At 45.5% G+C, this 26,686-nt stretch overlaps 1 protein-coding gene and 1 long non-coding RNA gene across 2 annotated transcripts in view; one reads left to right on the forward strand and one right to left on the reverse strand.

The window, feature by feature from the left end:
- Positions 1 to 18,159, reverse strand: part of LOC144773595 (FH2 domain-containing protein 1-like) — a 43,565-nt gene extending 25,406 nt beyond the window's left edge. Inside the window, exon 1 of the mRNA XM_078658723.1 lies at positions 17,420 to 18,159. Within this exon, the coding sequence (XP_078514849.1) occupies positions 17,420 to 17,977 (558 nt within the window). The 5' untranslated portion in view covers positions 17,978 to 18,159. The remainder of the gene's footprint in view (positions 1 to 17,419) is intronic.
- Positions 1 to 25,093, forward strand: part of LOC144773598 (uncharacterized) — a 435,153-nt gene extending 410,060 nt beyond the window's left edge. The window contains exon 3 of the long non-coding RNA XR_013600018.1: positions 25,002 to 25,093. This is a non-coding gene — a long non-coding RNA (uncharacterized LOC144773598). The remainder of the gene's footprint in view (positions 1 to 25,001) is intronic.
- Positions 25,094 to 26,686: the final 1,593 nt, after the last annotated feature.

Genomic DNA, 26,686 nt, shown 5'->3' on the forward strand with positions numbered 1-26,686 from the left:
CCCACAACATGCATAGTGAAAACACAACACGAGGAAACAAGAGTTTGTGGAGACATCTCGACGCGAGGCAGGTAAACAGAGGGACTACAGGGAGAAAGAAAAGTTAAAAAAGAATTGGAGAGATTGATGAACTCCACATGACTAGGCCATGCAGAAAAGGAATTTTGGAATGAAAAATCTGCAAGTGACGTCAAAATAAAAGACAACTGGAATCCAAGGTGCAAGGCAGACTTATTTATTAGCAAAAATGAAGAGCGAATAAGACTGCACACAGCCAGCGCTCCGTTGCTTTTAGCGAGGTTAGCGCTGCGTGCATAGGGCCATGGGCGCCACTAGACGTAAACCTCGTGGGTAGTGGGGGCTACCACAGGACAGGTGCAGAGGCATCTTCAAAATCAGTCAAAATCACTTGTGTGGGGGAGAGAGGGGGGCTCATTTTTTGTTGTAAACCGCATACTACGTGTGGGACTTTGGAAAATGAATAGTGGCACATTGTTACTTATTCTGTTGCTAGGGCATTTCTCAGAGCACTTTCCCTTACTCTATTTGCAGAACAGGAGAGCTCTCTTGCTTAATGAGGGAGGTTGTGTCATGTCCGGGCTCCCTACCACACCGAATGCTGATTGTGGAGGCTTCCATCCAGGGTATTACATGGGGACCTGGAGTGCCTGCTTGCAATAAATATGCTCAATTTTTAATATGCATAGGAACTCCGGGAGCCTGACCGGCCAACCAAGTTTAAAAAGACGGTGGCAGCAGTAAAACACCAAAGAAACCGGGTACGCAGAGGGATCACCCGTGGTGTTGGCACAGAACAGACCGGCCTCAACCAGAGGTACCCAGTGTTAGCAGCTGCTACATCAGGCTCAGCAGAGGGCACCCCTGCCCTGGCACTGCGCCCCCTGGACTCCAAGGTCACGGGGCGGTGGCATGAATAGAAATGTAGCGCCAAGAACCCTTTCCCTCTAGCTACATACGGAGCAGTAACGGGGAATGTGTTTAGAAACTGGGGGTGAATGAAGGGCTCAGTCATATGAAAGTCTTGGTGGTCGGGGGGGGGGGGGGGTGAGGTTATCAAGGACCCTGGCATCTCAGGGAAGGGACGTCCATGACAGAACAGAGCCCGGGCCCAAACCTGAACGAGACCATTGAATACTACTGGGAGAAATCTCGAAGGTGATCGCCTTAGTGAAAATATCTATCAACTGGGCATGAAGAATCGCTAATACAGCTCATGTCTGAACACTGCACGCCTGGTTCAAATATGCCATCTTTAACTCTTTCAGGAAAACGGGCCATGTTCTGTAGCGGCTCAGGGAAAGCTCAGTATTGGAAGAACAGATTTTTCAAAAATGACTTTAGATTCATAAAAACTGACCGTTTCTAGAAGGAATGCTGGACGAAGTCATAATACTTTAAAAGTTTTTAGGCAAAGAGTAGAAACAGTGCGGGGAAAGTACGGAGCTGCACGCACGGTCATCTGTCTGCTCCTGCTGCAGCTTAAAAGTTGGGCTGGATCGGTGGAAGCTGCAAACCTAACACCAGCCTTGTTTGCTTTTCAAAGGTAGAGCACCGTCTCTTCGGAGCAAGAGGCAGTTACTGTACGACAGTAAGGACCACGGATGCTAGCCCGGACCACTGGATTTTGCCAGATGTGTCATTCATTCGTTGTGTTAAATCACTTCGCCAACCTACGAACGTTCCATTTTTAACCACTAGATGGGGCTGCAGCGCCAGGAATGAGGTAGTCATAAGGCACATGTGTGTCTCTGAAGATGCCCTCCTCAAATGCATTCTCGAAACAAAACCCTCACACCATTCATTCAACCTCATCCCTACTGGCATCAGGCGGGCAACTAGAGTCAAATTTCGGGGGGGGGCTGAAAAATATTTCAGGGCGGCTAATTCTTCCAACCACAGACAGAGTGGCTGTAAGAAGGGGTGAACACACAACAAAAGCCTCATTTATTAATGGTCTTTTAAAGACCTGTTAAGTACTCGGGTGCGGCTGCAATTAGATGCTCCCCAGCCCGGGAATACGTGTCAGCCCGGGCTGACACACACGACAGGGGGGGCTGAAGCCCCGTGAGCCCAATGGGTGTTGCGCGCCTGACTGGCATCGCCATTGACTTCTACACCCACACTCTTCCCTATTGGACCAGTCTGGTAAACCTCTTCCTCAGCCAAGGCTCCCTTCCTGTTGCCCTCAAAACAGGACAGGTTACCCCACTTCTTAAAAAACTCTCTGCTGATGCAAACGACCTCAGCAACTTCCGACCCATCACCAACCTCCCTTTTCTTGCGAAAATCACAGAAAGATGTGTAGCGAAACAACTTTCCCTGCATATTAAGGATAACAATCTTTGACAAATTCCAATCTGGTTTCATGCAAGACTGCAGTACTGCAAGTGATCAACGATGCACTGCGTGTACTTGACTCGGGGGGGGAGTCTGGTCTTCTGATTCTTTTAGAACTTTCTGCAGCCTTTGACACTGTTAATCAGAACACTCTCCTAAACACTTTAAAACAGAGAATGGGCTTGGAAGGCACGGGGCTTATATGGTTTGCTTCATTCCTCTCAGACAGATCTCAAGTGATTAAAATAGCGTACAGCCTTTCGTCTTCAATGGTGGTAGGTCAAGGCGTCCCTCAAGGATCGGTCCTCACACCCACTTTGTTCAATCTTTATTTGGAACCATTGGGAAATCCCCTAAGTAAATATGAGATCCTTTACCACCTCTATGCTGATGACACCCAAATCTACCTTAAAGTGTTTTCCGCACACAACATCTCAATCCTCAACACTACTCTCAACTCTATTAAAAACTGGATATTAGCTCATGAACTCATTCTCAATCCTTCAAAACCTGAATCCCTCCTCCTCTCTACCTCACTCTCTCCTCCCCCTGTTCAATCTCGGATGGATACGCTGAATTTACTTAACAAACCTATTGTTGTCAACCACGCTAAATCCCTTGGTGTCATTCTTGACAAAAGTCTCAATCTACTCTGCTACATCAATTCCTTCGCAAAGAATGCACGTTACCAACTGCGCTTTCTCTGGGGGAATTCAACGTTTGTTTCTGGAGCAAGATCTAAAAACCTTGTTCCAATCTCTGGTGCTCCCTAGATTGGACTATTGCAATTCTCTTCTTGCTGGCCTCCCCAAATCCCACCTTTCCCCTCTTAAATCTGTACTCCATTCAGCAGCTCGTTTTGTTTGAGGCCAAAAGATGTGACCAGATCACACCCATACTGTTTTCTCTTCTATGGCTTCCCATCGAAGCAAGGTCAATCTACAAGACTGCCTGTATCACCCACAAAGCCTTGCACACTTCCTCCCCTCGATATCTGGCAAATAAACTTAAAATTTCTGGAGGCTCTAGATCTTCACATAATGCGGAAAATGTACTGCTTGAGCCTCCCACCTTCAAAAGGGAAAGATCAATGGCTCAATCCTTCTCAGGCAATGCGGTTAGAATCTGGAACTCGATTCCTCCACTACTCGGTACCACCCCCTCTACCCGGACTTTCAAAACTGACCTCAAAGCTCTTCTCTTCCAAAGACACTTCCAGAATTAACACATCCCTTTTCATGTCCCTCAAGGAAGTTCTTTCAATGTTGTAAATATGTAATCTTTGCCTGTACGATCCTCATCCTAATGTGTTTTTGATTTGTGTGTGCCTGCCACCTATTGTTTTATTTTACTTTTTCATTTATCTTGTTTGTATCTGTAACGTGTAAATATGTACATTTTCCTCATGTAACATACTTGGTTCTATTATGAAGCGCTTTGACACCTTTGGGTAAAATCTGCACTATATAAAAATGCATTAAATAAAGAAACAAACCTCACAGGAAGGCTATTGCAAATCAGTTGAAGTACATTAAATCAAGTGTGGGAACGGTGATGCATCAAGCAATGGCGGTTGGGTGAATGTAGGGGGTTGGTCAAAAGCATGGCTAAAAAAACCAAAGTATTCTTTAACTTTTTTGGCCATTCACCTTTAGGTAAGTACATATAAAATAAAACAGCTTAAATGAAAATTAAATGCTAGTCATGTTAATCAGTGGGAAATGCAGAAGTCCTTCTGTGTTTGTGCACTGCAGCCGAGCCATTTCAACTGTTAGAAATAACCATCCTGTAACAGTTGTCTTTTCACAAAAAGTAGGGGAACCATTTTTCTAAACTTGAAAAAGTACGCCCACTTTGTGCCACTTACGTCCCCCAACACCCCCACTGATGCAAACACTCCGCCCTCCCCTCCACCAAGGCCTGAAAGACACTGGGTCGTAGGTGACATCTCATACATGCCAAGACCTGATTCAGACCAGAGACTCCCAATTTTTGAAGGTCAAAAGTGCCTTTATTTTGTCTGTCTCCCACCTGAAATAGCCTCTGCTTAATAGAAGTCACTGGGAGAAATACATTCTCCAGATTTTTTTCAAAATCTTCCACTTTCATCTTAAAATGTTGGCATGTATGACACCTGGCCTCCAAAGAGGCCACTTCTCTTACTAAACCCCTCTCCATCTGATTATACCCTTCTTGTTACACATCAAGGTATCGGTTATCAGTCATCAGTTCCTGATATATACTGTCTTCTATTATGTTCTGTTTTTTATTCTGTTTTCCTCTTCCCTCTTTTCCTTAACTCTTCGCTTAAGTGCTATCCTTACTCACGGCTCTCTTGCTTCCTTTTAGCTTATTTCACTATATTTTCTAATTTGTATGTTATTATTGTAGACCATAAAGTTGTCTGTAATTTTGTAATGTATTCAATTGAGTATTAGGTCTTGAAATGTAAAAGGTTTTGTTGACCAATTATGATCAATATTTTAATAATAAGAAATGTGCAATTGTTACCCAAGAAATAGATGCGGAGGGTAGATGACTTATTGTTAAAATGTGGATACTCCTTTAACACTTTTTTAATGTTTATGGTCCTACCCAACCAGACTACTTTTTTTGGCCCAACTTTTATAGGAGAGGTCTTTAGTACAGACAACACTTTCATATTTGGAATAGATTGGCAATCCATAAAATGGTCCATAATTTGATTGCAATCTCTGGTTAAATTTATGCCCCACAAAATATACAAACCTATTAATTTTACGAGATTCCAAAAACACCTGGTAGATGTATGGAGATTCTGTAACCCATCAACTAAAGCGCTCTCTTTATTCACTGCCTTATGGGTCTCTTGCACGACTTGACCACGTTTTTGTTAGCAAACCATTATACCAAAATCAGCTCCACTATTGAACCAATTGTGATTTCTGACCACGCTCCAGTTATCACAGATCTAGATTTACTTCCGGTACATCCCAAGTCCAGTAGATGGAGATTCAATAATTCTCTATTATTCGATTCAGCTTTCTCCTCTTCCTTTTGTTCTTTTACGGAAGAGTTCTTTAAGATGCACAGATACTAGTACATCTCCTCAATTTTTATTGGACACTTTTAAAGCTGCAGCTCGGGTTATGCACTTCACTTTGTTTAAAAGAAGAAAAAAAAAAAAAGAATTTGCCAAAATATGTAAATCACTACTTTCCGCTGTAAAGCACTTCGAGCATCTGTTTTATGCCTCAGCCGCTGGAACTAACTTGCAAGAACTCATTAAAGCTAAGCTTCACTTTAATAAAATATCTACAGACCGTGTGTCACCTATTTTACTCCATACTAGCGCTTGCTGCTATGGAGGTCATAATAAAGTGGGAAAACTCCTTGCTAATTATTTGAAGATCAGAAAGCCACACTATTATGAGTCTATTAACTCTTCGATGGTGAAGCGTGTGTTTAAGGATCACGATATCTTCCAGGAATTTACAACATTCTATTAAAATGTATATACTCCAAAATCGCCTGCACATCCTCCTCTTTTTGATGCTTATTTGGCAAACGCCATTCCTCCTAATCATGACCTAAATTTTGAATCTCTTGAGGTTGATTTATCCATCTCAGAACTTCTCAAAGCACTCCAATCTCTTAAAACTGGCAAAACTCCTGGCCCGATGGTTTTACTGTAGAATTTCATTTGCATTTTTCTCAATTACTACATCCTAAACTTCAGCTTTAAAAACTTTTCTACAGCAGTGGTATGACTGGAGGCATTTTTCAAGAAGCAACTATATGCCTTATTCATAAGGAAGGTCGAGCTCACACATAGGGTACAAATTAATCAGCCTATTTCTCTTGTTTATGTGGACAAAATCTTTGCCAAATTAGTAGCTCTTCGACTCAAAACATTTTTACCCAAATTAATAAGCAAGTAAAAATCTGGTTGTCAAAGGTAGATTCCCTTTGGATAATTCTGGATTATTCTTTAATGTCTTAAAATTTCATCTATCTTATCCTTTTGCTGCTGTTGCTATAGATACAAAAAAAATCTTTGATAGGATTCATTGGACCTTTTTTCTAAAATACCTTATTTGGCATGGCTTTGGTCCCAATATCAATTCACTTAATTACCAAAATTATAAATGTCTACAAGCTTCTGTCTTGGTTAATGGAAACGTTTCCAATATTTTCAATTGCAACGAGGAGTTTGACAGGGATGCCAGTTACACCCCCAACCCCCCCCCCATATTTGTTTTAGCTCTTGAACCCTTTCTCTCCCGATTTTTGTGACAGTACTCTCATAACAGGTTTCATATATGGAGATAAATACCCGAAACTTTGTATGCACTTGATTTTTTTTTTTAATAACTCTAATCCTGATCAAACTATCCCAGTTTAACTCATGAAATTCAGGATATAAGAGTAACTCAACAAAACTAACGTTTTACCCATCTCTAAATTTGTTCATAAAATGTTTTGATTCTACTGGTTTCCATTGGAGCACTTCTAAAATTAAATATCTTGGTATTTGGTTTGCCAACTCTATTAAGAAATCTGTTGCAATAAATTTGAAAGAAGGTCTTAAACTCATAGCTTCTAGGAATTCCTTATTCCAATTGAGGTGGGGTCATCTTGACTCCATCAAAATGATGGTAATTCATATTCTGCTTTGCAACTTATCTGGGATACCAGTATTTATACCCCTTACATATTTTTAAAAACTGGATTGTATACTTTCTAAAGTTCGGTGGCGCAATAAAAAATCCAGACTATCCTTTACAACTCAAAAAGACAGAAGGCAGCACTCATTTTCCAGACTTTCGGACAGATCATAAAGCTTCAAGATCAAGATCATAAATCACAAGCTTCTAAGTGGCTTTCCACATCACCTTCCTTCCTTACATACTCCCTTATGGCTCGATATGGAATACTCCTTCCTATCTCCTTTTTCACCTAAGGAAGTTCTCCCTTTTTTCTTCAAAGAATAATATTACACCTCTACCACTATTTGAGCAGACCTACTCCCTGTTGAAAATTTGCTACAAACCGCAAATTGTCTAGAAACTTTTTTACAGTCTCCCTTCTGGTATATTTAATTATAATAAACCCTTCTAATGGAACACTTGGATGCAAAAAGGTATAATATCGGTGTAGTATTTAACTGATGGTATTACACCACACACATTCCTACAATAGGCATCATTAAATTGTCTGCATACTTTTTTGCTTAAGTTTTCCCTCCTCATTAATGTCATTCTAGGCATAGTACATTTGCTGCAGGCTGATCCTATCACACTCACACCTGCATTTCTTTTATACACTTTTCCTACATCTACTTCTAAAGCCCCTCCTATTTACAAGTTCTTCATTTCACAGGATGTATCGCGAGTTAAAACTGAACCTACCTGGAAGCAGATTTAGGATATGCTTGGCCAATCTCCTTCTGGAATAAAGTATGGTCAAGACTTCACAAGGTTTCCAGAGCAGCCACTGCTACTCAGTCTTTATACGTTTTATATCACAGGCTTTGTTACACTCCTATTTATATATCGACATTCTCAAAGACCGATGATCTTGCCTGTTGGTCATGCAGTCATGCCAACGGAGACCTGATGCACCTTTTTCAATGTCCACCAACAGCATTCTTTTGGAGGAAGGTTTGGTCTCAACTCACAATAAAATTCGATATCCAAGGCTCTTTCTCACCTTTAATCAATTTTAGGAAGCCCCACTGATAATACCTCCTTAGGTATACATAACTATTAGTTCTCATGTTGATCCTAGCCTTTCAGCAAGTCACGATTAATTGCAAATGCTCTTCTAATATTTCATACAAAGCTTGGTGAAGTAGTGTTTGCCATCATCATAGATTGGATACAGCCTTTGCAAAGCTCTTCCACCGGTTAATAGCGATTCATAGTGGTTGCCACTAGTTAATTATTTGGCTTCCATTGCACCAAAAGCCAGTTGTACATTTTCAGAGTACTTTAAACCGCAGTAAGAGGTTACATTCTCTGCCAACTCTTAGTTTTGCTATATTTAGCAACCATTTATCTCTGTTGTATATATATATATTTAAAAAAAAATACTTTTATTTGCATTTTATCAAAAAACAACAATAGAATCACATCATCGTAGGTCATCATACCCCGCCCCACAGCCCTCCCACCCCCCCAGCCACTTCATTAGAAATAAAACAGCAGTCTGTGGTTCATAACAGTTCACTGGCGCTGTCCACATCCCAGTCAGCAGTGCCATATCACACCGGAGGCAATTCGTATCTCCTATCCTCCCTATTTTATGTAGTCGTACCCTATCAAAATAGGTCCTATGTAGGACATTACATTGTATTAGCCTTAGTTCTCATGCACCCAAGGGAGGTGGCTATTAAGTCGAGACTGTGTCCCAATCTACGGAGTCCATCTCTCCCACATCCTCCTCCCATTTACTCCTGGAGGGTGACCAGTCAGGCCGGCATGTTGTTCATAAGGGTCCTATATGTGAGTGAAACTGCCTTCTCAGGTATTTGCTCTTGCAGTAGTCGACCTTCCAGAGGGGCATATTCAGGGAGTGTGGTCTCCAGCATCTCCTCTGCTCGCCACGCATGCCGTAGCTGAGCATATTTCAGATATTGCGTGGGGAGGAGGCCAAATTCCGCCCTCAAGGCTGGGAATGATTTCAGCACCCCTCTTGTGGTCACGTCCCCTACTGTCGAAATCCCTATATCATCCCAAGTTCTGAACCCCTTTAGATTATTCAGTTCTCGCAGCCATGTGGAATGCCACAGAGGAGTTTGTTTAGTGGGCCTTTTCTCCCAGCCTATAATTCTGCTCGGTATGTACCAGATCAATGTCAGTCTGGTGGCAGGCAGTAACCGTCCCCTCCCTTTGCCCCCATAAAGATAGTAGCTATACGGGCGGGTGCCCATTGCATGTCTTTCCAAGGCATACGTGGGGTGCATGATCGGGGCATGGAACCATTCATTAATGAGCTGGGACACCTCCTAGTTGAGGTAGCTGTTCACGCTTTACAAAAGTCTGTATTATTATTATTACCAGGTGTTCCACCCAGTAGTAAGCCTCGATATTGGGAAGTGAGATCCCGCCACTGTATTGGTGCCTCTGCAGAGTCAACAATGCTACTCTAGACTGTCTGCCCAGCCACAGAAAGGTACGAACTTCCGAGTTCAGTTCCCTGAACACCCTCCGGGGGAGAGGGTAGTATTCATTTTGGAAAACGTAGAGGAGTTTGGGCAACGTCATCATTTTGAACATGGCCGCCCGACCCAGCAGCGTGAGGGATAGAAGCCTCCATCTAGCCGAGTCTTCTATAAAAGTACGCACTACATGTACGACATTCTTGGCATACGAGCATTTCCGATCTAGTGTCACAAACACTCCCAGATACATGAATCCCTCGACGGTCATCTGTAGCCTAGTCGGGAGGTTTATCCACAACTCTTGGCCGCTAGAGTCGTACAAGACAGACTTGTGCCAGTTAATCCTATAACCAGCATGCGCTCCGTACCGTTCCAGCTCTGCAAAGAGCGTCGGTATCGTCGTTTCTGGATGCGTGATGTAGAGAAGAACATCGTCCGCGTAGAGGGATATTTTCTCCTCCGCGACATCCAGTGGCCCTAATCGAAAACCTCTAATGTCAGAGTGTTGCCGGACCGCCGCAGCAAGAACCTCAAACGTCAGCGTGAAAAGCAAAGGTGATAGGGGGCATTCCCTGCCTAGTTCCCCGCCGTACCGGGAAGTCAGAGAGTCAAAGGACAGCTTCCATTTACCTTGACCCTGGCTCTAGGGTCTGTATACAGAAGCTGAATCCATTGTCTGAATTTTGGGAAAAAGCAGAACCGTACTAGGACTCCCTCCAAGAAGGGCCAGTGCACCGCGTCAAACGCTTTTTCAGGGTCTAGTGAGGGAAACCAGTGGGGGTCCCGCCTCCTGCCCACTTCCTGCAACCAGTTGCGAGTCCGGCGGAGATTGAATCTAGTGGCCCTACCCAGGAGGAACCCAGTCTGATCCAGGTGGACCAATTCAGGGATTACCTTCCGTAACCTGAGTGCAAGTACCGTCGCCAGTAACTTCACCTCGATATTCAAAAGCGATATAGGACGATATGAAGAGCAATCATCCGGCGGTTTACCTTCCTTAAATATAGGGACGATCGTAGCCATTCGAAGGTCTGAGGGGAGCTCCCCATCTTGTACCGCCCCTTCAAAAAGGCCCAGGAGGTGACTAGCCAGCTGTAAAATCATTCTTATTCTGTTAAACTTCAACAAGAGCCAGTAAATCATTATACTCACATACAACGAGCGCCGGGACACCCCGTTGGGGTAGCCGTGCGCTATACAAGATACACTAAATAAATAGCCAGGAGGTCTGCCATTTTCTTAAAAAACTCTGCCCAGAACCCATTTGGGCCAGGTGACTTCCCCGCACGTAGCTTGGCTATGGCCCCCTTCTTAACTTCCTCTAGCGTCATAGGGGTCTCTAGCTCGGCCAAGTCGGTGTCGGCCAGCACCGGAAGCTCAAGGTGTTCCATATAGTGCATGGCATTTTCCTGTGTTCCCAGGTCCCTCGCCTCATAAAATAAACGGTAATGTGTAGCGAAAGCCTCCGCTATCTGGGCGTCCGACACTGAGGTTCCCTTGCCTGTCCCTGACTTGTTCTACCCATCGGGCATCTCTCCTTCCTACTCAACCATGCCAGCAGTTTGCCTGATTTATCTCCTATGTCATACAGACGGTGCAGTGTCACCAGCGCCTGTGTTTTGGCCTCGCCCATCACGAGGTCTCTATATTGACTTTGAGTATCTGTCATTCTACGGAGAATCTTCGGGTCCCTACTACCCTGGTATTCCTTTTCTAGTTCTGGTATCCGGGCTTCCAGCATCTCAAGCTCTCTCCGGGCCTCTCGGTTCTTCTCCGCCAACCTATTCTGGGCTCTATCCCTCATGACGGTCTTAAAAGCCTCCCACAAAACCACCTTGGAGGAGACGGAACCCATGTTCTCGGCCATATAGACTTTGACGTCAGCCCTGAGACCCTTCAATACGGCCTGGTTCTGCAGGTCCCATGCCGCCAACCTCCAAGAGCCCTCTCGTTGTAACATCTTCCCCCCTACCTAGACCATGAGCAGAGAATGGTCCGATATCCCCCTGGCTGTGTATTCCGCTACATCACTCCTCGACACTACGTGACGGGCCAGAAATATATAGTCCAGTCTAGAATAGATCTTGTGTGCTCCAGAGAAGAAGGAATACTTCCTGTCCTCCGGGTGGAGCCACCTCCAGACATCCGTCAACCCTATAGCATTGATTGTGGTAGATAGAGAGGTTGGGGCCTGATCCCTAGATCCATCCCCTGTTCTGTCCAGGGACGGGGCCATCACGTCATTAAAATCTCTTCCCAACACCTGTATTGTATTGAGTAGGACCTCCGTAACCCCTTTCAGTGTGTCCGCTCGCAATTTAGGAGGTGCGTACGCCAATACGATTGTATACTTCTTCCTCCAAGTGCCTCTTACCCCCACATATGTCCCTTGGAGGTCTGTCCAGGTACGGGATACCTTGAATGGTTGGTTCTTTCGTATCAGAATGGTGACCCCTCTCGAACCCTTTGTAAAGCCTGCATGTGCTAAAACTGTAAAGCGCCCCCTCGCCAGAAAGCCGCAGTTAGTGCCCATGAGGTGCGTTTCTTGTAGCAGAATGATGTCGGGGCTCAGTCTTTTCACGTGTGCATTCACTAGGCCCCGTTTGAGCTTACTGCCCAGACCATTCACATTCCACATCAGTATGGAGAAGCCCTCTAAGCCCAGTCGTGTGTTTACTCGTCTATCCAACATCCCGCCACGGACTGTCAATATGTGTGGACTGTCGCGTCTTACGTGGAATGTTCTGTAGTTTGGCATATGTGACCCCGATGACATGACCAACCCCCCTACCCCCAAAAGCCCCCCTCACCCACCACAAACCCTCCCCAACTGCGTCCCCACACTGTCCTGAACTGAAAACACTCGTACCGCTCTGGGCGCCACCTCTAGTCCCTGCTCCACTCTTCCAGCATGCCTCCAGGGCGTCTCACAGTCGTCGCCAGGGCAGGATCACGCCGCACTCAGTCTGCCCCAAGGTCCTTTCTGCAGATCACAGGCCTGCGCCCTCCCGGCGTTGCCCTCACTAACCTGCTTCCTTGGGGTGGGGGGCTCTGGGCACGTGCTCCGGTCGCGGATCCACCTGTACCGACGGCGCAGGCCCAGACTTCAACCACCGATGCCACCACTAAAGCCAACCCCACTCCGCAGCCGCGTCTCCGGGGTGTCGCACAGGCCTCCCGGGGCCGGACCTTGGCGCGGTCCGCCCGTCTCCAGCTCCGCAGCGCACCTCCAGGGAATCAGCGGGTCCGGGACTTCTGCGGAGCTGCCCCGCATCCGTCCCTGATTAAACAGGCTCCGTACCTTGGCGGCTCTAGGCCCCGTAGCACCGCCGCCTCCTCTGTCCTCCGGGTTTCGGGCACCCCCGCAGCTTCAAACTCAGGGCCCACTGCCGTCACTCAAGGCCCGGCCACCATCTTCAGTTAGGCTCTCGGGTGCGGTCCGCTGTCTTTGTCTGTTCCTCCGTACCCCTGGCACATATTGTGATGTTATGCCTCACTTATTATTTCTCTTATTATTTCTCCCTTGTTTCTTTAAATTACCTTATTCCTGTGTCTCATAATTCTTTGCTGACATGCTGTATTCTAGAATGTTGACTGTGATTTGAGTCAGTTGACTCTGAACGTTTGTGGCTGAGGTTTAATAAAACCTACGCAGAAGACTTCTTGTTTCCAGTTTGATTATTTACATATAAGAAGACACCACATAAATTGGCGACGATTGGAGACAGATTAATCACCTCAACACAAAAGAAGAATCGAAGCAGAGTCTCCTCTCAATAGTTGCAGACTCCCAGGTGTGTCGGGTCTATCACGGGGTTATTTCACCCCCGAACGGTAGTTCGACGGATCTAGGACAGCTCGCCAGGAGCTAGCGCGGAGCACGTCCTAACTGGCCATGTTGCTGGCCACGCCCCCTCTATTGTTTATATTTTTATTGCCTATTTATTGTTATACGGTCTCCGAAATTGACCTTTCCCAATATCCCTTCCATCCTCAAAATACAAAACTTAAATAGCTAGCTCGTTAACATAATGTACAACTTTGAGATTTTAATGTTTACATAGATTGTCCTAATCTATGGTTATGACTTTTTATTTTGAGTAAAGTTATTTGAAAGTTAGCAGCCCTCATCCACCCCTCCTAAAAAGTGGAAAAAGAGCAAGCATCTGGAGGATGAACATGGAAGTGTGTGCACTTTGTGTGCCGGGGTACTTTCGCAAAAGTAGCTGTACATGCTTGGGCTTCTCTTCTACAATAGACACTTAAAAGATGCATGTTTTGCGCTAGTAAGGTCACTCTGGGAAGTTTCCTAAATTGCATGAGGTGGGAAATATTCCCTCATTTACATGGGAATGCCTTTCTTCCTGCACCCACGCCATATTATTGGAGTTTGTGCAGGCTCAGACTAACTCTTGGGAGGTGCACAGACACCTCACAGGAAGTGGTGCACAATCATCGCACCCAGAGGGTGTCTTGAGAACTGTGCAGGGGGACCAGGTTCTGCTTATTTTACATTTGCTTCCCTTTGAAAACTATGCTCTGCTACTTAAGTTTGTGTATTTAGCGTTCGGTCAGTAGCTTCTTTGGGGTCTATTCCAGTTTACATGGGAGGACCCATTTCTAGATGCGGCTTTTGTCCTTCTGCCCCATGCAATCTTACTGGAGTGAGTTTTTTTCAAACCATCTTTAATAAAGTTTGTATTGGTCATGAATAGCATCTATGACTGGTAACCTCGAAAAGCGCATTTCACTGTTTATGACACATACAGGTCTATGTTGATGGATAGCTTTCAAGCAAAAATGGTGTATTTATTATAGAACCGAAAGACCAAAAACAACCAGCGAGCCTGGTTTTCCAAAACACGTCTAGTCAACATCTGCCTGGAGTAGGGGAAGGTAGTGGTGCCTTATTGCGCCTGAGAAGGCCTACAAGTGTTTTGCAAGAGAAAGAGTGGCACACCCTTTTCTTTCTTAATGCGATGCTTCGCCTTCCGGTCTCACTTGGGGAATGCAAGCCACTTGTAAACAAGTCTGTTCACACATTGGCCCTTCTGTGTTCTCGGCTTACAGTCTAATCTGTTATTTTAATTTTCTCATTTAGAAATTGAGGTCAGCCATTTCGCCAAGCATATTTCCCTGAAGATGGCCTCACTTATTCATTTACTGACCGAAACGTCGGCACGCCCTTCGCTTCTTGCCACCCACATTTTAAGTGTTAACTTGCCAACAACTCATTGATATGGTCTAGACTTTAAACTATGCCCAGTGGTTTAAACACATGCACCTGTGCATTGCAATACTGGTTCACCACTTAACATATATGTGCATTTGCTGCAATATATCATTGTTTTTTCAGTATTGAATTAACGTGACAACTGAGTGATTAAAACTGATTTTAACTCATGCCTGTAGGTCAATTGACCTGCTCATTGACAAATAAATCTACATTGTTATACTGAGGTTTGAGATTTCCTCACTTTCTGCTCCTTGAGTCTTTCCAACAGAGACAAGTGTTGAAGTAATTGCTTCAGGAGCCATTGTTCATAGTGTAAACGTTTCCAAGCAGGACCGGCTACCATACTAGTCAAGGAAGCCTCTCTGGCACACACTCCGGGTTCTCACATCGTGACCCCCAACCAACGAGGTAAGAATCAGACGAAGGAACTAAGGAGAAACCGATTTCAGATCTGGAAAGAAGGTTGAAAGGGGTGCATAGAGGAAGTGGGGGTGAAGAGCTGGAATGCGAGGGGGTCTTTTCCTCAGGCAAGGGCTGCAGAGCTGCAAACATGTCTTAAAGCTGCCTTCAGCGCGCTGCTCCCTGGGAAATAAAATGTGCTGCATGATATTGAAACTGAATTATCAGAAAAATTGCAAACAGCATATTTTACTTACTCAAATTTGGAACTGCAGGTTCTAAAGTTAATACCCAAGAAAATTTTCTATGAATTTTACAAAAAATAAAATGTGATCGGCCCTCGTGTCCCTTCTCGTGCTAATCTAGATTCCAATGGTGGTTATGGCACAACATGCATTAGAGAGCAAACCCCATCCACGCCCCCCACTCCTGGCCCAGCATGCACCTCTGCACTGTGTGCAAAATAAGGTGTCCACTCTGTTAATTGGGCTGGATGAAGTGTACATGCAAACTGCACGTAAAACAGACTCCAGGATTGAAAATGAAGGGAATTCTGCATTTTACCAATATTAGCTGAAGCATGTGAGCGACCTAGCGTGATGGTCCAAACTGACCGCGACACACACAGGATAGAGGTCATTAAAGGCAGCGAGGCACTGTGCACCATACCTCTGTCAGTCTCATCTTTGCGTCATATGGAATCTGGAATCATGTCGCTAGAGATGGAAACCGGTCCAAAGTCAGAAGCTGATTCCAGACTCTGAGGCTTCAGGGAACTTCTTAAGAACAAAGTCGTCTCCATTCTCCCGGACGTCTGTCAGAATAGTCTACGCTTCTGGGGTCTGCGGTGCTGGACAACCGGTCTACGCGTCGGCTGGTATCTGCCATGAGCGAGGCCGACACATGCGGACTGTGGATTGGCGCCAATGACCACCATCTAGAAGGGTTGGGCACAAGATGAGGGAATCCAACATGAGCAGAAGAGCTCTTCACCCATTGGCTGATACAAATCCATCCCCCTCTCATATTTGAAAGTTAAGACTGGAAGGCCCATGCTCTAGTCTGTAGTCGATGCACGCGGTGCTGCAACATTTGTCCATCTCAGACTTCCCCAGGGGAGGCCTCACGGTTGATGTAGCACATGATCAGGTCAAAACACACTCTGGTCAAACAGTACTCGTGAAACAACACCGGGCAGCAGCTGCTCAAAGCCTTTTTAATGCACAGCGATTCTGATCAGTGGCAACTATTGGGGCATTACAGGAGGGAGAAGGCCAGCGCTCAAGAGGGATTGGATAAATTGCAACTCAAAGGCAGTCGCAAGGGTCCAGGGACCAGATACTAAAGAAACCCAATCATTGGACGCAATCCAGTCTACTGCGATGGAGGCAACAAGTCTGGCTGACCAGAAGGTAAGACGCAAGTTCAATGAAAGAAGATCCTCTTGCCAAGGAGGAGGTCACTTCTGGTTGTAGTCCAGGACTGGTCAGCAACAGCTGATCTACGAGACAAACCTACAGCGGAAAACGACAACACTCAAGAGGGCTTTGCTAAAAAGTAAATCATAGTGCATACCCAGTGGGCAGGTTGAGTCTAAAAACTTTAAATCGTGAAGGGACCATGGAGTCCACACTGCAGCAGAGGAGGAAAATAAAGATCTGATGAGAGCATGATGACACGTGTCGGCGCGCCTAGACAGCAGGAGCATCTCCATTAAACCGGGGACAGTTTAGCGGTAAAAGGGTACTTTTCTTTTATGCCATTGGCAGAATGGCTCAGTTTTCATGGACACCGAGGACCACGCGCTGGGCATCTGTATACAAAGACTATCATATATACAGTCAAACCACATCATAATTTCCAACAATCAACACTTTTAAAAACAAAGCGAAAGAGACTAGCCTTTCAGAATCTGAACGTGAACACAAAGATTTATTTACCAACAAAACTGGTTTACAAGACCGTCAAAGGGTTACAAAGATTCTGCAAGGCTCCATTTTGGTCATTTACACCCAACCTCCTTCCCTATAGGAGTGAAGTACAGGAAATGTTGCTTTTGGGAGGCTAACCCAGGACCTTCTAGCCTAAAGCGTTGAAAGAAATCTTGGACTACAATAGAATTTATCAGGAGAAGAGAATTGCACATCCATGGTCAGAGGAGACCTGGTCTTTGGAGGAGTCATTTGCAGTCTTTCAACCAATCACACACGGTCTCAATTATTTGCTTTCTAAGATTGTCCACCATTTCTCAAGGGTGTTAGTGAAGAGAATCAGGTACTCACCGCTGCACTCTGTTGTTCCTGCGCATACCGAGCACGGAAGCTCCTCCGCGTCGTCATCTTCCGCTGCTCCTCTTTCTGCCCGAACAGCTCCTCCATGTGTTGTACATCCAGTTGGAAGTCATCAACGCAGTTGCTCAAAGTCCAGATGTTCGGCTTGCCCCTCACCTTCTCCTCTGGGATGGTGTCCCAGTTAAAGTTCCGCAGCTTGGAACGCCGATTCTCCCCGTTCCTTAGAAGAGTTCCACCTGGGGACCGGGTTCCTGCAAATATGTTCCTGGGAGGAGGCAATGGAGGGGGAGGGATGGCATTCCCACTGTGGAAAAGTGGTGGTAAAGGCAGTGAAGGGGGAGGGGGAGGCGGCGGCGGAGGAAGAGGGAGGAACGACAAGGGGAGGGGAGGAGGCGAAGGCGGGGGAGGCGGTGGTAGAGGGATACTGGAGTCTTCTGGAAAGGGCAGTGCAGGCGGAGGAGGAGGTGGTGGAGGGAGCAATGGAAGTCCATCACAGCTCACTGGCGAGGCGGGCGGGCTGGACAGGGGACTCTTCATGGTCACCATCATCAGCCTGCGCCCGCATCCAGCGCCCACTCTCAGGGGAGTCGCCAGTTGCAACCAGTCCCTTCAGCTCGTGTCAGACCAGCACAAGACCAGAAGCTTCTTCTGGAGGTAAAGATGCAACCCAGCTCTGCTTCAATGTAGATGGATTCCAATCTGAGTGATCCTAGGGAAAAACAGCAAAAGAAAACTTTAATATTTTTAAACATCTGGAGTTTTTCTCCTATTCATCAGTCACTCTGTGCACCAGGATATCAGTTAATCGCTTACGAAGGGTCAAAAAACATGCTTGAGAATCAATGTTTTCTTGCTGTATCACTACATTCCGCCCTGCCTCCAGCGGCACTGAGCACAGCTCCTCTGCCCACGGGGCACTATAGACCCTCCGCGCTGCTCCCTTGGCACCACACTTGCCCTCACATATGTGGAGTCATCAAGCCAGAAAGCTTCTGGTTGCACAATGTGCCACTGTGGTCAACCTACTTCTCAACACTACTGTCACGGAGGCCTTCTGCGACTAGGCACTGTGGCCACTAGCTCAGGACACCGCGGAGGACCAGCCTTCCACCTGGTGACCTAGGGCTGCCCAGCTGGGGTAGCCTGTCTGGGCGTCCAGGCTGCATCACAGCCCCACACACTGTATAAAGTGGTCATCGCTGTATTGACACAAGCAGGCGTACCGGACAGCCATACCGAGAACACACTTAAATTCTAGTTGCAGCTTTGTTTCACTTTATGAGCTGCTGAAGCCAAAAACAAAGTGCAAGTGTCCAGCTGACCTCCCTAGTGTATACAGACCGGGCACAGCTCAGCCCCCCCCCCCCCACCTGATATGAACTAACATACGCCCTCTGGAATAGGACAAGGGTAAAAAGGCATCGAGAGTGGAGCACTGCTAGGAAGTAGGGGGGTTGCACACATGGTGAAAGTGACCAAATCAGTGGCAGTAACTTTCATTAACAAAAAAAAGGACACATTAAGCAGGGTTACTGTGAATATGTTCATTGTTCAATTAATTAAAATGGTTACAATCTGCTGCATTTTCATACATAGAAAAGAGAGAAGAGGAGAATAGAAAAGGATAAAAACACACACAAAAAAACACAATTCTAAAGTACATAACCATCATGCAGATTCCACCTAAAATGTCTGGATTCACTAAGGTTTATAAAATCATTAGTACAACATTGAAATAGCAGCTGCGTCTATAGTTCCTTTATAAATTAGACAGGCCCTTTAACGCAGCGGTTTAGTGTTAGTTTTATTGCACACCTTCATCTTTTCCAACCCTCGGTTAGAAGTGTCTACGAAAGGGAAAAAAAGCGGACATTTATGGATAGTAGCCTCAGTTCCATGCGTTTGGTTGGTCTGGCATTCACGGTTGACCTACTAAACTTAGTTAATTGTATTTCCTATATTTCGCTATATAAGCAGTGGAGTCTCTATAATTCTGGCTGGATGGCCATCTAATTGCTACTGGTGGCTTTGGTTGTATTTGTAAGGGCAACCAGGATTGAATCTGTGAATTTCCTTAATCTGGCTGCAATTTGTACTGTTTTGGCAGAAAAACACAGGTCTGAGACTTCTATGCAATGTCTAAGACCAGGAGTCCTGCAAATGGGAACAACCAGACTGTCGCTCTCTGGTCAACTTTGGACAGCAACACAAAAGGTGAAACCAGGATTCAAGTTGGTAGCTGCATAGTCGACAAGCGATTAGATTGTCCCGCCGGGCCCAGGATGGATTTAAGTCCGCGACTGGTAGTGCAAGAAGCCTCATGTACGAGATTTTGTTCCGGGTTCGAACTGTCAAGGCTTGGTCGAAGTAAGGCTGGGTTTTCAGGATATAGGAGGCGTCCAGTCTAGGGAAGTCGGGTTGGTGGCGTAGGCTTTCCAAATCTTTCGAATTTAATTTCTCACCTGTGCATTCACAGACTTTTTCCAGGAGGTGAGCGGGAGGTCATGGTTTTGCAGGTTTTGTACTTCTATTTCAAGTAGATTTAGGACCTCTGCCAGCTGGGCCTGCCATGGGGAACCAGCCACTTCAAAAATTGTTTTGATTTGGGCTTTCAATTAGAATGCTGGAACACGCAAGGTGCTGATGTAGTATTTAATTATGTCCCCTGAACATATGACGTCCGGGCAGGCAAGTCCCAGCTCCAATCTAACTCTGGATCTCCTAAACTGTCAAGGTAGCGTTAGAACCTTTTAGTGGGTGGAAATATGGAAATACATTAGAAACCTGTTGTAGGCCCTGGGAAGTGCAAGGTGACCATAATTGATGGAGGGAAGGAGTTTGGCACTCGGGACTTTCAGAATGGGATCTCCGGTGGGACTGTTTAGCTGGTGATCTAGGCGCTTTAAACTGTAAATGATGCCGGTCCCCTTACTTCTTAGATGCTTTAAGTGAGCCGTTGGTGTTGTCCCGTCCGATAGTCTGACCCCGAGGTAGTTGTACCTTGTTCGTGTTTTTATTTGTTGATTGCCAAGGCGCCATTGGGCAGTTTTCTTTAGAGGATACCCCAAATATAACTATCTTGGTCTTCTCCTGGTTCACTATGAGGTTATTCTTTTGATTGTAAGCTGAGGAGTGCGTTAAGAGCTTTCTGTAGGCCGGTCCGCGTGTGATCCATTATTGTGATGTCATCAGCATACTGAAGGATTTGAAGCCGCACTTTTCCCAACTTTGGTATTAGTAGGCATGCATCATCCAGGGCTTTGCCCAGGTCTGCTGTGTGTAAAGATTAAATAGTAGTGGGGCAAGGACGCAGCCTTGTTTCAGGCCATTGTTGGTAAACACCTTTTCTGTTGCGTTGGATTGGCTGGTCTTTATGCGGACCCAGGTTCCCTGGTGTATGGCTATTATTGCTTTTAGTAGCTGCCATGGGATTCCCCGGGAGTCTAGTTTTTCCCAAAGTTTCCCTTGGTCTACACGGTCAAATGCTGCACTGTAATCCACAAAGCAGCAGAAGAGGTGCAATTGCGTCAGCTGTGTAATGTGATATGCCATGTAACCCAATGCTAGGATGTTATCCGTGGTGGCACCTTTGGGCCTGAAGCCAGATTGAAAGAGAGGAAGGATATGGTTGTTGTTTACCCAAGCTTCTAAATCTTTCAGTAGGATCCTAGCATAAGCTTTGGCTTCTAGGTCCAATAAAGCGATAAGGCGATAGTTACTTGGTTTCGTGCAGTCCCCTTTTTTGTGAATTGGAAAGAGGATGGAACCTTTCCAAGACGTTGGAATTATTATGGTGGCATAGGCATACTTGAAGAGTGGTGTGAGCTGACGTGACCAGTATTCTTGTGAAGCTTTGAACACTGACGCCGGGACCCTATTGGGAATTGGGGCTCCATCTGCCCTCATTTTTGTTATTAGATCTGTTACCTTGGCCTCAGTGATGTTGGGTGTTCTAGTGGCCTGACGTGTTACTGAAGAAAGTTGATGTGAATTAGTGTATGGTGTGGTCTGATGGTTAAGGTATAGCTGTTTTGCGTAGTTGACCCATTCGTTAGCTGCCACCCCATTTTCTTTTGACTGACCGGTGTTGCTTTGGTGATTAATGTGTTTTCAGAGATGTGTGTGTCCCTTTTCTTTAAGAAGAAGGGTGAAAATGTTCATCCATTCTGCCTCATTCTTCTTTGTCTTTATCTGCCAGACTTTCTTTCTGTGCTCTGCTCGGAGGGCTGTGATTATATGAGATTGCTTGTTTTGGTTCCCTTTTTTCTTGCCTTCAGGGCTTTTGAAAGGCTTTGTTTGCAGCGGAGATGAAGGAAGCCCTTAATGGGGCTGTTGTGGATCTGAGCAGGCCCAAGAGGATTGCACTTCCATAGTCCAATCTGGGAATCACGAGGGCTTGCACTGCAGACTTTAAGTAGTTTTGATGGAGGAAGTTTTTTTTTTTTTTTTTTTAATATGTTCATTTGTAGGTTTGCTACTTTAGTAGTGTCACTAAGATGCTTCTGCACGTTAAGGCTTTTGTGGGGAGTAATTTGCATTGATCTTGCTGAATCAATTAGTGGTGTGCAATTGAATGCTGTGAGCGGCTTCATCCATTCATTGACAGGGTGTATGTGATTGGGTGGAGCGATTAGGAGGAATTCAGTTTATAGAGTGTTCGGTTTGAGGTGGTTTCATGACAGCCAGTTTGGGGTATTTTGAAGAATAGGATTGAGGAATCGGAGGTCTTCAGGTGTGGAGACTTTCAGGTAGACTTGGATATCATCAGCGTAATAATGACAGTAGATGGTGGAGGATCGTAGGATTTCTATTAGTGGCTGCATGAATTGATTAAAGATGGTGGGAGGGACGGAGGAGCATTGTGGGACCCCAAGTGTGACCGGAGCAATCTTAGAGAGGCACTGATTTACCTTGACTTTTTGCGTTCTATTTTGAAGAAATGAGGTGAACCAGTTTAGGGCGGACCCGGAGATTCAAGTCCTGTGATCTAGCAGGTCGAGTAGGTAGTAATGCATAACCGCCTCAAATGCTGCGGATAGGTCCAAGAGGATTAGTAGGCTGTATTTTCTTTGGTCCAACATTTTTAGAGCATTGTCCACTGTGTGTGTCAGGGCCGATTCAGTGCTATGCCCGGAACTTCAGCCAGATTTTAAAATCGGTCAAAAAGACAGAGGTGCTCAATGTGGTACAGAGTTGGACGTGAACAAATTTTTCAAGAAGCTTCGCCAGAGTAGGCGATGAAATGGAAAAACCAGACGCACATGAACTGCAGAGCCTAAACAGAAGTCAGCGTAGTGTTCTCACCAGCACAACTGTACTTTCATTGCTGCTGATCAAATGTATTCTTTCAGCACCACTGTACTTCTGGTGGAGTCAGTTTCCATTGGAAATGCATCTTTTTTTTAATTAAACTTGGACATCGTTCGATAATTCTGCATGAAACGTCCCCCCCCCCCCCAAAAAAAAAAGAAAAGTTTGTGATCAGTAAGAGAATAGTAATAGTTAAGTCATGGTTGGCATAGTTCTAACACATTTTCATATATTTCAAAAACACCCTCAGGAATGTACTTATATACGGGGGAGGCACCTTATACCATATCTTATGAGAGTGCCCTGAGATAGTGCCCTTCTGGACTAAAGTCGCGGACACGATGGCAAGGGTTGTGGGTTCACCGGTCCCGCTAGAGCCCAGGTGGCTGCTGCTAATGATCAAGGGGGCCACTGACTGGTCTAGATATAATGGGATCTGGCTGGCAGTAGCAGCCGGGGTGGTAAAAAGGAATATAGCCAGTGGCTGGGGGGGTGACGGGGGGGGGGTGGGCTCTTCCGCAGTGGGACCAGTGGTTGCGCGACCTAGATTGGTGCCATAGAGCAGAGGAAACTATTTACAAGTGTAGAGGTTGCACTAAGAAATGGAAGAAAGTCTGGGGGCCTTGGCGGAAATACAGGGCGCTCGGGGGAGGGTCAGGGTCATGATTTTAAGAGTTGCATGTCCAGCTCGTGTCTTCAACAGCCTTACACTGTATTGTAAAATGTTATTCTAGCACATGCTATATGTACACTGTCCTGTGAAGTATGATACCATGAGCACAGTTAATACAAATATATTTTTTTAAAGAAATGTACCTATAAATGCAGGGTTAAAATCCGGTTATGGCCACAAATTGAAACCTCAATCCATAACTCAAACAATAGTAATGCTTATGACCTGTATTTAGATCAATAAAAGAATCCTCTTAAACCAAAAAAGGTATTAAAGTTCTTTACATAATCAAACCAATTAATGATGCTCCATTCATAGCTCTCTGACAAAGTGGTAAGGGTAATCAGTAAGCTGGTGTACAACACTTGTAATCATTCTTAATATTAATCTATTTAATTAAGGGTGAAGTCACGGTCATTGCATTAGCTGTGTGAGTTATGGTTGGCACGGCAGGTGTACAAAGTGATTGACCACCACAACTTCGTGCAACCTTTTCTTTTTTGCAGTATACATAAATGAATGTACTTATAGGGGCTTTCAGCCAGCCCACTTCATTTATCTGTCTGTTTCTTCCATCTACTACGGCATACAGTGTGGGCTAAAGGAGGAGGCGATTAAGAGTCTTGGGATCTGGTTGGAGCAAGATCTCTCCTTCAGGACCCAGGCTACTAAAATGGCAGGTGTCTGCTTTGGCCTCCTCCGGTCTGTGCGCAAAGTGCTGCCTCTTCTCCCTTCACTATCTCGGAAGCTCCTAATTCAGGGGCTGATTATATCAAGACTTGATTATAGCAATGCTATTTATCTGGGTGCCCCGGAGGCAACTTTGAATAAACTACAACAAATTCAAAATGCCGCAGCACGAGTACTTAAAAAAATCCCTATGTCACGGTCGGCCAAACCGGCTTTGAGGGCTTTGCACTGGTTACCGGTGCGCGAAAGGGTGACATTTAAATCCCTTTGTCTTGCGCACAAAATTCTGCAAGGTACAGGTCCTCCTGTTCTGCATAGTTTAGTTACACCTTATAAGGCCAGCAGAACCCTACGTTCGGATCAAAAACATCTGCTTAAGACCCCGAAAGTTAAAAAGGCCCGCACAGGGGGAAGAAGATTAAGCTTGCGTGCTGAAACTTGCCTCCTTCGTTTTCGCAAACATTTGAAAACACACCTTTTTGCTAACTGCTGACCCTAATTGCTCGCGACTATTACTTCTGTTCTGAAAAGCGCTGGGATGCTCCAGGGTAACTACGCGCTATATAAAACTGCACTAATAATAATAATAATAATAATAATAATAATAATAATAATAGTCCGTCATTGGCTAACGTCACTGTGACAGACTGCGTTCTGCACTCTCACAAGGAGTACATCTGCCCACCCGCACAAAAGTGCTTTCATTTAGGGTACACCATGCTCAGACAAATATATTTTCGTTTGAACTAATGCCTTTATTTATTTTATTATGTAAAATGGTGAAGGCCCATGACAAAACATGACCACTCAAGCACTAACAAAGTCAAAAAGTTGGTAGCTAACACCAGACCTGTTGGCTTTGCCAGCGCTTGTTTCCTGTGTCACCACTGGGCACAGGAGTGCATTGAACAGCTGTGGTCGTGACTCCCAAGGAGGGAGTTGTGGCAGGACACATGGGTCTGGGGCACAGTTACTATAATTCAACTATTATGCAAAGGTGGGTAGTAAAGTTATTAACTTCTAGTTAAAGGAAAAACTTGCAATTTTCATGTCTCCTCTCGTCATTCCCAAGGACATGAGCTCCCTAACATTTTAAAGATAAAAACCAAACATTAAAAGAGCAATTTGTTAACCGTTTATAACCACCGGAATGCAACGAACATGGGGGTCTTAACTCCCCCTTCCCCACACACACACACACACTTTAACACAGGCCTTCTCCACGAGATGCCCTCCGCAGTGCCAGGACAGCTGAGGTGGAGGTCTGGCAGGAAACTAGACACTGGCACAAGCTGGTGCACAGCTCAGCTTTATCACGAAAGAACATGCATTAAAATTCAGTATTAGGTGAACGCCTATTAATGTGAGTCACAGCACAGCATTGCATACCCACAATACAAATATATCCTACTCATTCATTTACATAAACAGAAACAGCAACAGCAAGCTACCTTGTCACATAATCCAATCACAGCGGCACTAATCATAGATGTCGACAGCCAGCAACATGCCAGCATTACCCGTAAACCATACGGCGACGTCAACGTGCAGATCACAGATGAGATGCATCTGCATACCCTTAATTACACAAAGTCTTCTGATAAGTGTCATCACCAGAGCACCATGCCTTACCGGGGCAAGGCGTTAGAACCTGGGGCAATGATACCTCCTGCATAGGCGACTACGGCAGGAGCGGGGGATGGGGGCGCAAGCGGAGTGCAGGAGTCCTTCCGGGTCAAGGGGAGTGACAGAACAGGCCTACAAGACTGGTGCATCACTTCTGCTTCAGAGGTGGACAGTTGCAGGGGATTGCAGATTCCCTCCTGATAAAGCAAATGAAATGAAATACCAGCATTTGTAAAGTGCACAGCTACCTCCAGAGAGGTGTCCCGGCGCAGGGGGCCTTTGGGAAGAATAATCGAGCTATTGCCTAGATTCCCATGGTGCTGGGCTAACCTGCCGCCGGCACCGGAGATCGAACCATGAACCCCGTGGTCCGGAGTCAAGCACCCTGGCTGCCGCGCCACACCTCTTGCCTTCTATCAGTCTATTGACTCAAGGCTTGCTCTCAAAAAGGCTACCCTGAATCAACTCCCAGTGTTAGTGGGCCAGCTCAATTTTATGTTGAGAATTATTACCATGGCTAGCTCCTTTTCCAGGTCAATAGCCAGAACAGTGACTGGCCTCAATTAAAAACGGGAGACCGCGTTTACAACGCTGTGACTACCACACGCGCTGGTAACAACGCATACCTTTCATCATCCGCGTTGTTACCACGCATGGCATTACAACACAAGTCGTTTCTACGACTTGCGATAGATGGCGCGCAACACTGGGGAATGTGTTGGATTTTACGTCCAACACATGCCCTGCTGTTGCGCTAACTGGAGTAGGAATAGTAATTTATACTATTCCTAAATCCAGCGTGCCATCTAGCGCAAGTCGTAGAAAACTACTTGCGTTGTAATGCCATGCGTGGTAACAACGCGGACAATGTAACGTCCGCATTGTTACCGACCGCGATGAAATAGGCAGCGTTGTAACGTCACATAGTCCTCAAAACCACCACCATGTCAGATTTCAGG

This window comes from Lissotriton helveticus, chromosome 8 (genome assembly GCF_964261635.1).
Source record: "Lissotriton helveticus chromosome 8, aLisHel1.1, whole genome shotgun sequence".
NCBI lineage: Eukaryota > Metazoa > Chordata > Amphibia > Caudata > Salamandridae > Lissotriton > Lissotriton helveticus.